Below are 12,340 nucleotides of genomic sequence, written 5' to 3' on the forward strand. Positions count from 1 at the left end.
AAACTCCTGTTAGGCTGCACCTGGAGTGTTGCAAACAGTTCTGTTCACTCCATTATAGGAAGGATGTCGAGGTTTTGGAGAGGGTTTACCAGGAGGCTGCCTGGATTAGAGGGCACGTGCAAAACCAAGAGGTTGGACAAACTTGGGTTGTTTTCCCTGGAGCTGCGGAGGCTAAAGGGAGATCTGATAAAGGTTTATAAGATTATGAGAAGCAGAAAAAGAGTAGTCAGGCTGCATCCTTTTTCCCAGGGTTAAAATGTCTAATACCAGAGGGCATGCTTTTAAGGTGAGGGGAGTAATTTTAAAGGAGATGTGAGAGGCAAGTTTTTTTACACAGAGAGTGGTAGCTACCTGGAATGCGCTGCCTGGGGTGGTGGTGAAGGCAAATACATCAGGGACTTTTAAAATACGTTTAGATAGGCACATGGATGTGAGGAAAATGGAGGGATATGAACATTGTGTAGGCATAAGGGATTAGTTTAGTTAGCTATTTGATTACTAATTTATTTGATTTGGCAGAACACTGTGGGCTGAGGCGCCTGTTCCTGTGCTTTACTGTTCTATGTTCTATAAAGGTGCAGCATGTCCCTCAAAATTCCCTCCTGGTTTCTCCTCGGACAGTCATAAGAGAGAAGCTTCCAATTGGATGTTAAAGGAGGAAAGCTAGTCAAAAGCTTTAGGGAAGGAATTCCTGATTGCAGACTATTGGCAGTAGTTGACCCAGACACTGCCAATGGAGGGTGATTAAAATCAGGGAGGCAAGAGAAGTCAGAACTAGAGAAATGCACCGATTTCAAAAGGTTATGGCGTTAAAAGTTACAGAGATAGAGAGTACAAAGGTGTGAAAGGATTTTAAGAGGAGGATAAAATTTCAAAATCATGGCATTGCTCAATCAAATGCCAAGACGATCATGGGAAGATAGAAGATGATATATATTAGAATACAGGCAGCAGAGTTTCAGCTAAACACAAGTCTATTTCACATGTCGGATGGCCAACCAGCCAAAGAAACCTAGGAAGGTTATGTGTAAAAATTGCAAAGTGTAGAAGGGTTTCAGCATTGGATGAATTGAAAGAAGAACAGATATTGCGAAGTAGAAAAAAGGCAGAAAGCGTACATTAAGCTTGGGATGGCACAGTATTAGCGATTAGTGCTGCTATATTTCATTTCATTTCCAGAAGCCTGGATGTTACCTGTGTTGAGTCTGCACGTTTTCCCTGTTTTCTTGCGAATCCCGTAAATATCCCCATTTCCTCTCATACTAAAGGCAGACTGGTTGGTGGTAGATAGCTGCTGGAGAATTGGGGTGGGGTGTGGTTTGGAGAGTGTTGCATATGTTAAACTGTAGATGGAATTAATGTAGATAGGTGTTTTATGGTCACTTCAGACATGGTGGACCAAAGGATCTGTTTCATTTTTTCTTCATCTCTATGGCATCAATATTGGGGCAGAGAAAATGATGTGTTTGTAGTCGCATAACCCTCTCAGTTACTGGTGGGGAGGAGGGCAGCTTGCGAAGACAGATAAGTAGAGAGTCTTTAGGGCTGCAAGACAATAGCTAATAGGCCTCCAGTTCTCCTAGCTCATTGTCATGAACCTTCCTAAAGCTCCCATCCAAAATTTAATAGACATACTGTAGGTCCTAATAGGACTACCTTCAGAAACTCTGGGCACTGTTATTTTCAGATTATCAATATGTGGAAAAGAATAAAATATATTTTTTAATATTCTTTTTATTTTTTATTACTAACAAACAAACAAAAAAATACAGCACATCCACAAAAACCACAACCATAACAAAATCAAATTAAATATCGAGCAGCAAAAGGGAGAAAAACATAAAGGCAAAAGTAAACATACACAGCAGAGGTGCACCATACTAAAAAACCTCAGTCCTCACCCTGTGAAGAAAGTCCAATACAGGGAGAATAAAATATCTTGATTCACAGTTATATCTTTCAATTGATTTAATAGGAACAGTAAACTTTAGCATTGACTCTGACATTAAAATTTATCTTGTGCAGGTATGTTGCCACATAGAAGAATTCAACCAAATGTTTTCTCAACTTCTAGAATTTAACGTGCCAACCACAGCTGCTTTATTCAAATATCGTCTCAAAGCCACCACTGTAAAATTCTAAACTCTCAGTCACAATGCAGACATCTTTCTTGTAATGCATTTGCAAGCCCTACTCTGCAAGCTGTGAATTCCTGAGGTTTGGGGATTTTACTTTGTCATGATAAGTCATTTTGCCTTGAGGTGATGCGAGCTCTGACACTGGTAATGTCATTAGGTCTCACAGGCTGCCTTCTATTGTAATGTATTAATTACTGTAAATGAATATGCTTCAGTGCCACCTGCTCCTTTATAATCATTATCAATGATCTGATTTTACTCCAAAGAACATTTAAGACATTACATATTATCACAAAAGTGAAATCAGGAGTGAAAGCTCGCTGTGAAATAACATTGCAAGTTGTATTAGCAACTTTGTCAGATGATGCAATAGAAATGTAAGTGGAATTTGATAAAGCATCACTCAGGTAATTCAGAAAGGACAGGACAAGAGCTGTGAGATCCGGCTGGATTCTCCAATGTTATTCTGAAACAATCACCAATGAAATACAGGTGTATGAGATTCATAGTCAGTGTGCGGAAACGTCACTTCTTTGCTGCTTGTTTCATTCAAATGGATGCACTCAATGACGACTACTTTTAAAATGACTGGATTTCCACGTTCTAATCCTGGTTCATTACCAATTTCTCCTCTCCTGTGGTTCTGTGACCCACTATAGTAGACCCTCCTTGTGACATACCGTGGAAGTCTGATCTGTTTCAACATCAGATAGTCAAAAAGAGATCCACAAACAGCTCTGTTCAACCTGACATATTTCACCACAGATTGGGAGTGTAAACTGCGGGGTGCGTGTGAAAACTAGTATGAGAAAGAAAAATGCTAGATCCTGAAGGAGGTGAGCACTCAGTTATTTTCAGTTTACCGTAGCTGTAAACATCTGCAAGCCATACAGTTGTGCAGTTATGTGCTGAACTATAGAATCCCTCAGACAGTGCTGCCCACAGCCTGCACCTCTGCTCCTGCACGACAGACCATGCTCGTTCCTCAGAACCTGTCAGTGCTGCCCACAGCCTGCACCTCTGCTCCTGCACGACAGACCATGCTCGTTCCTCAGAATCCCTCAGTGCTGCCCACAGCCTGCACCTCTGCTCCTGCACGACAGACCATGCTCGTTCCTCAGAACCCCTCAGTGCTGCCCACAGCCTGCACCTCTGCTCCTGCACGACAGACCATGCTCATTCCTCAGAACCTGTCAGTGCTGCCCACAGCCTGCACCTCTGCTTCTGCACGACAGACCATGCTCGTTCCTCAGAACCCCTCAGTGCTGCCCACAGCCTGCACCTCTGCTCCTGCACGACAGACCATGCTCGTTCCTCAGAATCCCTCAGTGCTGCCCACAGCCTGCACCTCTGCTCCTGCACGACAGACCATGCTCGTTCTTCAGAATCCCTCAGTGCTGCCCACAGCCTGCACCTCTGCTCTTGCACAACAGACCATGCTCGTTCCTCAGAACCCCTCAGTGCTGCCCACAGCCTGCACCTCTGCTCCTGCACGACAGACCATGCTCGTTTCTCAGAACCCCTCAGTGCTGCCCACAGCCTGCACCTCTGCTCCTGCACGACAGACCATGCTCGTTTCTCAGAATCCCTCTGTGCTGCCCACAGCCTGCACCTCTGCTCCTGCACGACAGACCATGCTCGTTTCTCAGAATCCCTCAGTGCTGCCCACAGCCTGCACCTCTGCTCCTGCACGACAGACCATGCTCCTTCCTCAGAACCCCTCAGTGCTGCCCACAGCCTGCACCTCTGCTTCTGCACGACAGACCATGCCTGTTCCTCAGAACCCCTCAGTGCTGCCCACAGGTTGCACCTCTGCTCCTGCACGACAGACCATGCTCGTTCCTCAGAATCCCTCAGTGCTGCCCACAGCCTGCACCTCTGCTCCTGCACGACAGACCATGCTCATTCCTCAGAACCCCTCAGTGCTGCCCACAGCCTGCACCTCTGCTCCTGCACGACAGACCATGCTCGTTCCTCAGAACCTGTCAGTGCTGCCCACAGCCTGCACCTCTGCTTCTGCACGACAGACCATGCTCGTTCCTCAGAATCCCTCAGTGCTGCCCACAGCCTGCACCTCTGCTCCTGCACGACAGACCATGCTCGTTCCTCAGAACCCCTCAGTGCTGCCCACAGCCTGCAGCTCTGCTCCTGCACGACAGACCATGCTCGTTCCTCAGAACCTGTCAGTGCTGCCCACAGCCTGCACCTCTGCTCCTGCACGACAGACCATGCTCGTTCCTCAGAACCCCTCAGTGCTGCCCACAGCCTGCACCTCTGCTCCTGCACGACAGACCATGCTCGCTCCTCAGAACCCCTCAGTGCTTCCCACAGCCTGCACCTCTGCTCCTGCACGACAGACCATGCTCGTTCCTCAGAATCCCTCAGTGCTGCCCACAGCCTGCACCTCTGCTCCTGCACGACAGACCATGCTCGTTCCTCAGAACCCCTCAGTGCTGCCCACAGCCTGCACGTCTGCTCCTGCACGACAGACCATGCTCGTTCCTCAGAACCTGTCAGTGCTGCCCACAGCCTGCACCTCTGCTCCTGCACGACAGACCATGCTCGTTCTTCAGAACCCCTCAGTGCTGCCCACAGCCTGCACCTCTGCTCCTGCACGACAGACCATGCTCGTTTCTCAGAACCCCTCAGTGCTGCCCACAGCCTGCACCTCTGCTCCTGCACGACAGACCATGCTCGTTTCTCAGAATCACTCTGTGCTGCCCACAGCCTGCACCTCTGCTCCTGCACGACAGACCATGCTCATTTCTCAGAACCCCTCAGTGCTGCCCACAGCCTGCACCTCTGCTCCTGCACGACAGACCATGCTCGTTCCTCAGAATCCCTCAGTGCTGCCCACAGCCTGCACCTCTGCTCCTGCACGACAGACCATGCTTCTTCCTCAGAACCCCTCAGTGCTGCCCACAGCCTGCAGCTCTGCTCCTGCACGACAGACCATGCTCGTTCCTCAGAACCTGTCAGTGCTGCCCACAGCCTGCACCTCTGCTCCTGCACGACAGACCATGCTCGTTCCTCAGAACCCCTCAGTGCTGCCCACAGCCTGCACCTCTGCTCCTGCACGACAGACCATGCTCGTTCCTCAGAATCCCTCAGTGCTGCCCACAGCCTGCACCTCTGCTCCTGCACGACAGACCATGCTCGTTCCTCAGAACCCCTCAGTGCTGCCCACAGCCTGCACGTCTGCTCCTGCACGACAGACCATGCTCGTTCCTCAGAATCCCTCAGTGCTGCCCACAGCCTGCACCTCTGCTCCTGCACGACAGACCATGCTCGTTCCTCAGAATCCCTCAGTGCTGCCCACAGCCTGCACCTCTGCTCCTGCACGACAGACCATGCTCGTTCTTCAGAATCCCTCAGTGCTGCCCACAGCCTGCACCTCTGCTCTTGCACGACAGACCATGCTCGTTCCTCAGAATCCCTCAGTGCTGCCCACAGCCTGCACCTCTGCTCCTGCACGACAGACCATGCTCGTTCCTCATAATCCCTCAGTGCTGCCCACAGCCTGCACCTCTGCTCCTGCACGACAGACCATGCTCGTTCCTCAGAACCCCTCAGTGCTGCCCACAGCCTGCACCTCTGCTCCTGCACGACAGACCATGCTCGTTCCTCAGAATCCCTCAGTGCTGCCCACAGCCTGCACCTCTGCTCCTGCACGACAGACCATGCTCGTTCCTCAGAATCCCTCAGTGCTGCCCACAGCCTGCACCTCTGCTCCTGCACGACAGACCATGCTCGTTCTTCAGAATCCCTCAGTGCTGCCCACAGCCTGCACCTCTGCTCTTGCACGACAGACCATGCTCGTTCCTCAGAACCCCTCAGTGCTGCCCACAGCCTGCACCTCTGCTCCTGCACGACAGACCATGCTCGTTTCTCAGAACCCCTCAGTGCTGCCCACAGCCTGCAGCTCTGCTCCTGCATGACAGACCATGCTCGTTTCTCAGAACCCCTCAGTGCTGCCCACAGCCTGCACCTCTGCTCCTGCACGACAGACCATGCTCGTTTCTCAGAATCCCTCAGTGCTGCCCACAGCCTGCACCTCTGCTCCTGCACGACAGACCATGCTCGTTCCTCAGAATCCCTCAGTGCTGCCCACAGCCTGCACCTCTGCTCCTGCACGACAGACCATGCTCCTTCCTCAGAACCCCTCAGTGCTGCCCACAGCCTGCACCTCTGCTCCTGCACGACAGACCATGCTTGCAGGGCAGAAGCCTGTTCACGAATTGCACCCAGCAGAGCTCCAGTGGATGCAACTGAGGCTTCCAATTTAGTTTTAATTGTTGATCTAACTCCATCTGCATTTATTTGGAAGCAGCAAAGAGGAGGCCGTGTGCAGGCAGCAAGTTACATAAATAACCTGTCAGGCTTAAACTGCCAAAGTGTGGAGTGGCGAAAATTTGGATGTATTTCTGTGTGGTTCCCACCTACTGTGGCTAGCTGGTAGGTTATGGCCCTTAGCATCTTGTTATGAATCACCTCCAACTAAGTCCTGTGTAAGCAAAACGAGTAAAACTGCAGAAGCAAGAAATCCAAGTAACACACACCAAATGCTGGAGGAACTCAGCAGGCCAGGCAGTGTCTATGGAAAAGAGTGAACAGCCAACGTCCTGATAGAGGGTCTCAGCCCGAAACGTTGACTTTTTACTCTTTCCCAGAGATGCTGCCTGGCCTGCTGAGTTCCTCCAGCATTTTGTGTGTGTAATTTTTGTGTACTTATCTTTCATGTTGCTCATCTGTGTCTTCTTGGCCAGAACAGCTGCACTAACATGCTCTGTGGCCAGACTCAAACCATCTCCATTTCCTGTATGTGCAAGCTGCTAATCCCAAGGGCCTCTTATCAAGAAGCACCGAGCACACATCTGAATTCTGGCTGCCCATTTTCCAAATGCCTGTGTTTGCCCTGTAAAAGAGCTCAATCCCTCACATGCCTTTCCATGTTTGTCACTGCTGCAGGGTCAAAAAACGAAGATATTTGCTAGCTTGAGTGTGGGAGTTTTTATGTATAAACAAGAAACAGATATGTGATCAGCTGAAGAAAGGCCAACCAGATGAATTTGGGATGTCAGAGTATTGTATAGAAACACATCTGGTTCTACACAGCAACTCAAAAAAAAACTGTGTGGCCCACACCCATTCAGGATACACACTGATTTACAAGGAAGTTGGCAGCCTGTGATTCCTGGCAGGTTGGCCCCATAAAACAAAACTCAGCATGTTTGTCCAATCACAAACAAGAGAAAATCTGCAGATACTGGAAATTCAAACAACACACACAAACTTCTGGAGGAACTTACCATACAAGGCAGCATCTATGGAAGAGGGTACAGTTGACATTTCGGGCCAAAACCCTTCAACAAGACTGGCGTAAAAAAAGATGAGAAGTCAGAGTAAGAAGGTGGGGGGAGGGGAGGAAGAATACAAGGTGATAGGTGAAACTGGGAGGTGGGGACGGTGAAATAAAGAGTTGGGAATTTGATTGGTGAAAGAGATACAGGGCTGGAGAAGGGGGAATCTAATAGGAGAGGACAGAAGGCCATGGAGGAAGAAAAGGGGGAGGAGCACTGGAGGGAGTTGATGGACAGATGAGAGAAGAAAATGGGAATGGGGAATGGTGAAGAGGGGGGAGCATTACTGGAAGCTTGAGAAATCGATGCTCATGCCTTCAGGTTGGAGGCTACCCACACAGAATACAAGATGTTGCTGCTCCAACCTGAGTGTGGCCTCATCACCACAGTAGAAGAGGCTGTGGACTAACATGTTGGAACGGGAATGGGAAGTGGAATTAAAATGGGTGGCCACTGGGTGGCATGTTTGTGGCTGCTTGTTGCGTGTTGCATAGATGAATGGTATGCATCATGTGAATATATGTATATGTGCTAGGATGAGTGAATATGTGTGTGTTAACGTAGCACTCTTTTGTTGCTTTATATAAAGAGCAGAATTGTTCTAAGCATGAGGTGCCACCTTACTCTACCTGGTCAAGTGGTGATTTTTTTTTTGTGTGGCACTGATCTGTGTCCTTTGCTGTGAGAGAGTGTGCTGTTAGTTGTCTTAACACCAAATCCCAGGCCTTCCCTGAAGCAATCTGGTCAGGCTGCCTCACTCCCCCTTCTTCAGTTGCTTCCACCAGGACTTGCACGTTTCTGCCTGCAAATCCCAGGGTGTGCTCCCCTTTCTCATTATCCTCTCTGTGCTGTATTGTCCCATTAAAAAGTATTTTAAATGGCTGAAGGCACATCGGCTTTTTGGCAGATTTTGCTAATTGACTGGCCTCAATGGATTAGCCTCAGCCAGAAATCCCATCTTGACTGACTCCAGATGTGGAAGAGTTGGGTTTGGGTTTAAATTCTAAAGTTTTTAACTTCTCACTAAATCCAGACCACTTATTTTATGGTTGGCTGAGGTGAGGAAAGTCAGATTACCCCTGCTGTGCCTGTGCAAGCTATTTGTTTGAACAATCCAAGATTTTCTTCTGCCATCCCTCAGATGTCCCTCAGCTTCAACCTCCCTTCATTATGAAGATTAAAAATTAATTAACAATTAACCTTATTTGTCACATTTGTAACATCAAAAAATAACGTGAAATGTGTTGTTTGTGTCAACAACCAACACAGTCTGGGACAGCCCAACAGTGTCTCATGAAGTCTGGTGCCAATATAGCATGCCCACAACTCACTAAACTGTAGGTGTTTAGATTGTGGGAGGAAATCAGAGCAACTGCAGGAAGCCCACTCGGTCACGGGGAGAACGTACAAAATCCTTACAGACTGTGGTGGGAATTGAAACACCAGTTGCAGTCACATTCGTAAGGCCAGTGATGTTGTGGGGATGGAACTGGACTGTCTGACGGTGGTGTCTGAAAAGAGGATGCTGTCCAAGTTGCATGCCATCTTGGACAGTGTCTTCCATCCACTACATAATGTACTGGTTGGGCACAGGAGTACATTCAGCCAGAGACTCATTCCACCGAGATGCAACACAGAGCGTCATAGGAAGTCATTCCTGCCTGTGGCCATCAAACTTTACAACTCCTCCCTTGGAGGGTCAGACACCCTGAGCCAATAGGCTGGTCCTGGACTTATTTCCTGGCATAATTTACTTATTACTATTTAACTATTTATGGTTTTATTACTATTTATTATTTACGGTGCAACTGTAACGAAAACTAGTTTCCCCCAGGATCAATAAAGTATGACTATGACTATAACTATGATTATACTAACTGCACTGCTACCGCACTGCCCTTCGCAGCACCTTGACTTACTCGATAATAACATTTTTAATGGCTTTTATTTATTTGTTTCACACAGCTTAATTCCACTGCAAAACAACTGATTGAGATGGATAAAAAGTGTCTGCCAGTTGCACAGAACAGTAATGTCGCTCCATCTGCTGCTACCAGTGCTAGTGCCAGCCCAGCATCGAGCTCGCCCTTAAACAGTGCCGCTGCTGCCTGCGCGGTTCACAGACGCATCGACGGCAAGAAAAATGCCAAGAAACGGCACTCCTTCACTTCGTTCAGCATGTCGCACAAGTCTTCCCAAGCTGTCAACAACAGGCACTCCATGGAAATCAGTGCACCAGTCCTCATCAGTTCGAGTGATCCCAGAGCTATTGCCAAGATTGGAGAAGTTCCACCTTTGTCATCTAGCGCTCCAACCCAGGTAAAACCATCCTAAGAAAAACGTACAGAAAAAGTGCAGGTCATGTTTTCAATAGGGGCAAAATTACAATCAAGAATTGCATTTCATTTTTCACCTTATATAATCAGTAAAGGTGTAGCTACTTTATAGAAATCTGGAGGGAGCTAGGTGGTTCACTCTTGTTTGATGGAATGAAATAGAACCCACAAGAGACCAGTCGGATGAAAATCTATCTAATTTGCTATTAAGTAGTAAGCTCCAGGAGACAACAAAGATAGCTAGAGTAGAAGGCAGAAAATGTGACAGTGCTACAGGGCAGCTTTGCGGGATATCGTTGTGGGTCCCAGCAATCTGAATCACTTCTGATGCCCTCTTGTGTGGACAGTAGAATCCCAGACTTCCCGTAAGACACTTAACAGTGTCATTCTGACACTGTCCAATGCTTTTCTCATTGGAGTCTGCATCAGATCTAACTTGCTGAGGGGTAGATTCTCTATCATAACAACCGGGAAACAGTCTAATTTCATAGTCAGCCACTGGTAACAGCTATCAGTGATATACTGAATCAGCTTGATATTTAACCATTTTTGTGTGTAGTATCCTAAACTTTTGTCATTATAGCAGAAATTTTGGACCATACATACAGATCAACGACTTAAGTACATGGAGAAAAATCATATGAGATTATTTCAAGCCTCTCTAGACAGCAGATGGTTGTCTATTCTTTGTACTCTTTTGTTAATTGGTTATTCCCTGCTTACATAATTAAAAGTATGGTTAAAGATGCAATCATTCAAAATTGAATTGTAATTCCTAAATTATGCATAAAGGCAGAAGCAAAGAAAATTTTTCCCATGTATTAGTATTTTTGTGGGGTAATGAAAAGAATTTAATCAAAAACCCAATTAATAAATGTGATTGCTTATGTAACTTTTTGTCAAATACCAAATTTGTTCCTGACCCTCTGTGTATGTGATTTTCTTACAAAGTTAATTGCAGGTCTGTCAAATGGATTCCAATGAACATTGTGGCATTGTGCAGAGCAATTTCTCTATTTGTGATCCTAGGCTGATCACACACAAAATCAATCCCCCTCCAGTAACTGATTGCTTCTACAATGTAATTCACCAATGCCCTGATGTCTGTTACCCTGGGGTCCTACAATACCTTATCTCAGTTGAAACTCTGACATTTCCTCCCAGCTTCTTTCAGCTATAACCCATGTGACATGTGGCCTCCAATATGCAACTTCCTTGATGTCTGTACTTTGAGAAAATGAAACAATTTTTGGGCCAAAAAGTATGTAAAAGATGCCTGGAGAAAGCCTCACTTCTGAAAAGATCTGGCTCCTTTGTTGGAGAGTAGGTGGAGATATTGGTTGTGGTCGCTTAAAATTCCCTTGACCCTGGAAAGATGCCTGTGGATGGAATTAACAACGTGCTACTACTATTCAAGAAAGTAGGGAGGGGGAGAAAAAAGAGACCTTTAAGTCAGCCGATACCTATTGTTGAAAAAATGTTGGCGTCTACATTGGGGAGGTGGTAAAAGGATGCTGAGAAAAACATAGCAAAATAGTTTGCATTATTTAATGAAAGTAAAGAAGAATCCATGAATATGATGTATTTAGAATTTTTTGAAATTAGCTCATAAAATGCTGTTTACAAACTTGCTCCACAAACTAAGAACTCATAATATTGAGGGTGAACACTTATTTTGATATTGGCAAGCTTGGAGTTAGGGGATGTCAAAGGGATCAGTTATGGGTCCTCAGCTACATACAAGTTAGACTGATGTCTGAGATTAAAGAAATCAAGTATGGAGGTGGTTTAGAATATTATGATTAAAGATTAAAGTCTGTCACGAACCTTGTGGCCCATCAGGCCGGTGCTTATGCCGGTTTCCGTGGAGTGAAGCGACTGAAAGTACGAGACTCCCTCTAGATAGGACGCTAGTCTATCGCAAGGTTAACCCCCAGCATTTTTGCCAGTACCCATTCTCAGCCGGGTAGACTGGAGCGTTGTGTGGTTAAGTGCTTTGCTCAAGGAGATGCACGCTGCCTTGGCCGAGGCTCAAACCCATGACCTTCAGATCACTAGTCCAACACCTTAACCACTTGGCCACGTGCCACAGAACATTATGAGAAGGATAGAAATTGGATCTATTTGTGCCTTTTTTTAATGCACAATTTGCACATTGAAATGCTGTGCATATATTTTTAAGCATTTGCACCCATTTCCTGTTGAAGCCCACTCATCAGGAAATTAAAGCAGGCATTTCCTGTTGCAAATCAGTCTAATGCAACTTTCATGTCTCCATTATATTTTATGCTAATAACTCTATATCAAAAGTCACCACCTCTGGCTTTTACAAGTAACTTGCAGTAAAACGGGGAATACGTCATACTGAAAAGGGTGAACTATGCATGAAATAAACTGCATGACATCGCTGAGAACTGATAGCACCTACTCCATGTGTTGACAGACTTCCCTGGACCTAGTTTCAGTCTTCACCTCACTGAAGACAGTGGAAGTTGTTCTCTTCCCT

At 46.7% G+C, this 12,340-nt stretch overlaps 1 protein-coding gene and 1 long non-coding RNA gene across 3 annotated transcripts in view; one reads left to right on the plus strand and one right to left on the minus strand.

Moving 5' to 3' along the window:
• Window positions 1-12,340, plus strand: part of LOC134349557 (E3 ubiquitin-protein ligase SH3RF3-like) — a 350,296-nt gene that overhangs the window by 278,933 nt on the left and 59,023 nt on the right. For both annotated transcript variants that reach the window (XM_063054067.1, XM_063054068.1), the window contains one exon: window positions 9,464-9,817. In XM_063054067.1, the coding sequence (XP_062910137.1) occupies window positions 9,464-9,817 (354 nt within the window). The remainder of the gene's footprint in view (window positions 1-9,463; window positions 9,818-12,340) is intronic.
• The window catches only part of LOC134349558 (uncharacterized), a 61,791-nt gene continuing 59,148 nt past the window's right edge, over window positions 9,698-12,340 (minus strand). The window contains exon 3 of the long non-coding RNA XR_010018707.1: window positions 9,698-9,828. This is a non-coding gene — a long non-coding RNA (uncharacterized LOC134349558). The remainder of the gene's footprint in view (window positions 9,829-12,340) is intronic.

The sequence above is a fragment of the Mobula hypostoma genome, chromosome 7 (assembly GCF_963921235.1).
Source record: "Mobula hypostoma chromosome 7, sMobHyp1.1, whole genome shotgun sequence".
In the NCBI taxonomy this organism is placed as follows: Eukaryota; Metazoa; Chordata; class Chondrichthyes; order Myliobatiformes; family Myliobatidae; genus Mobula; species Mobula hypostoma.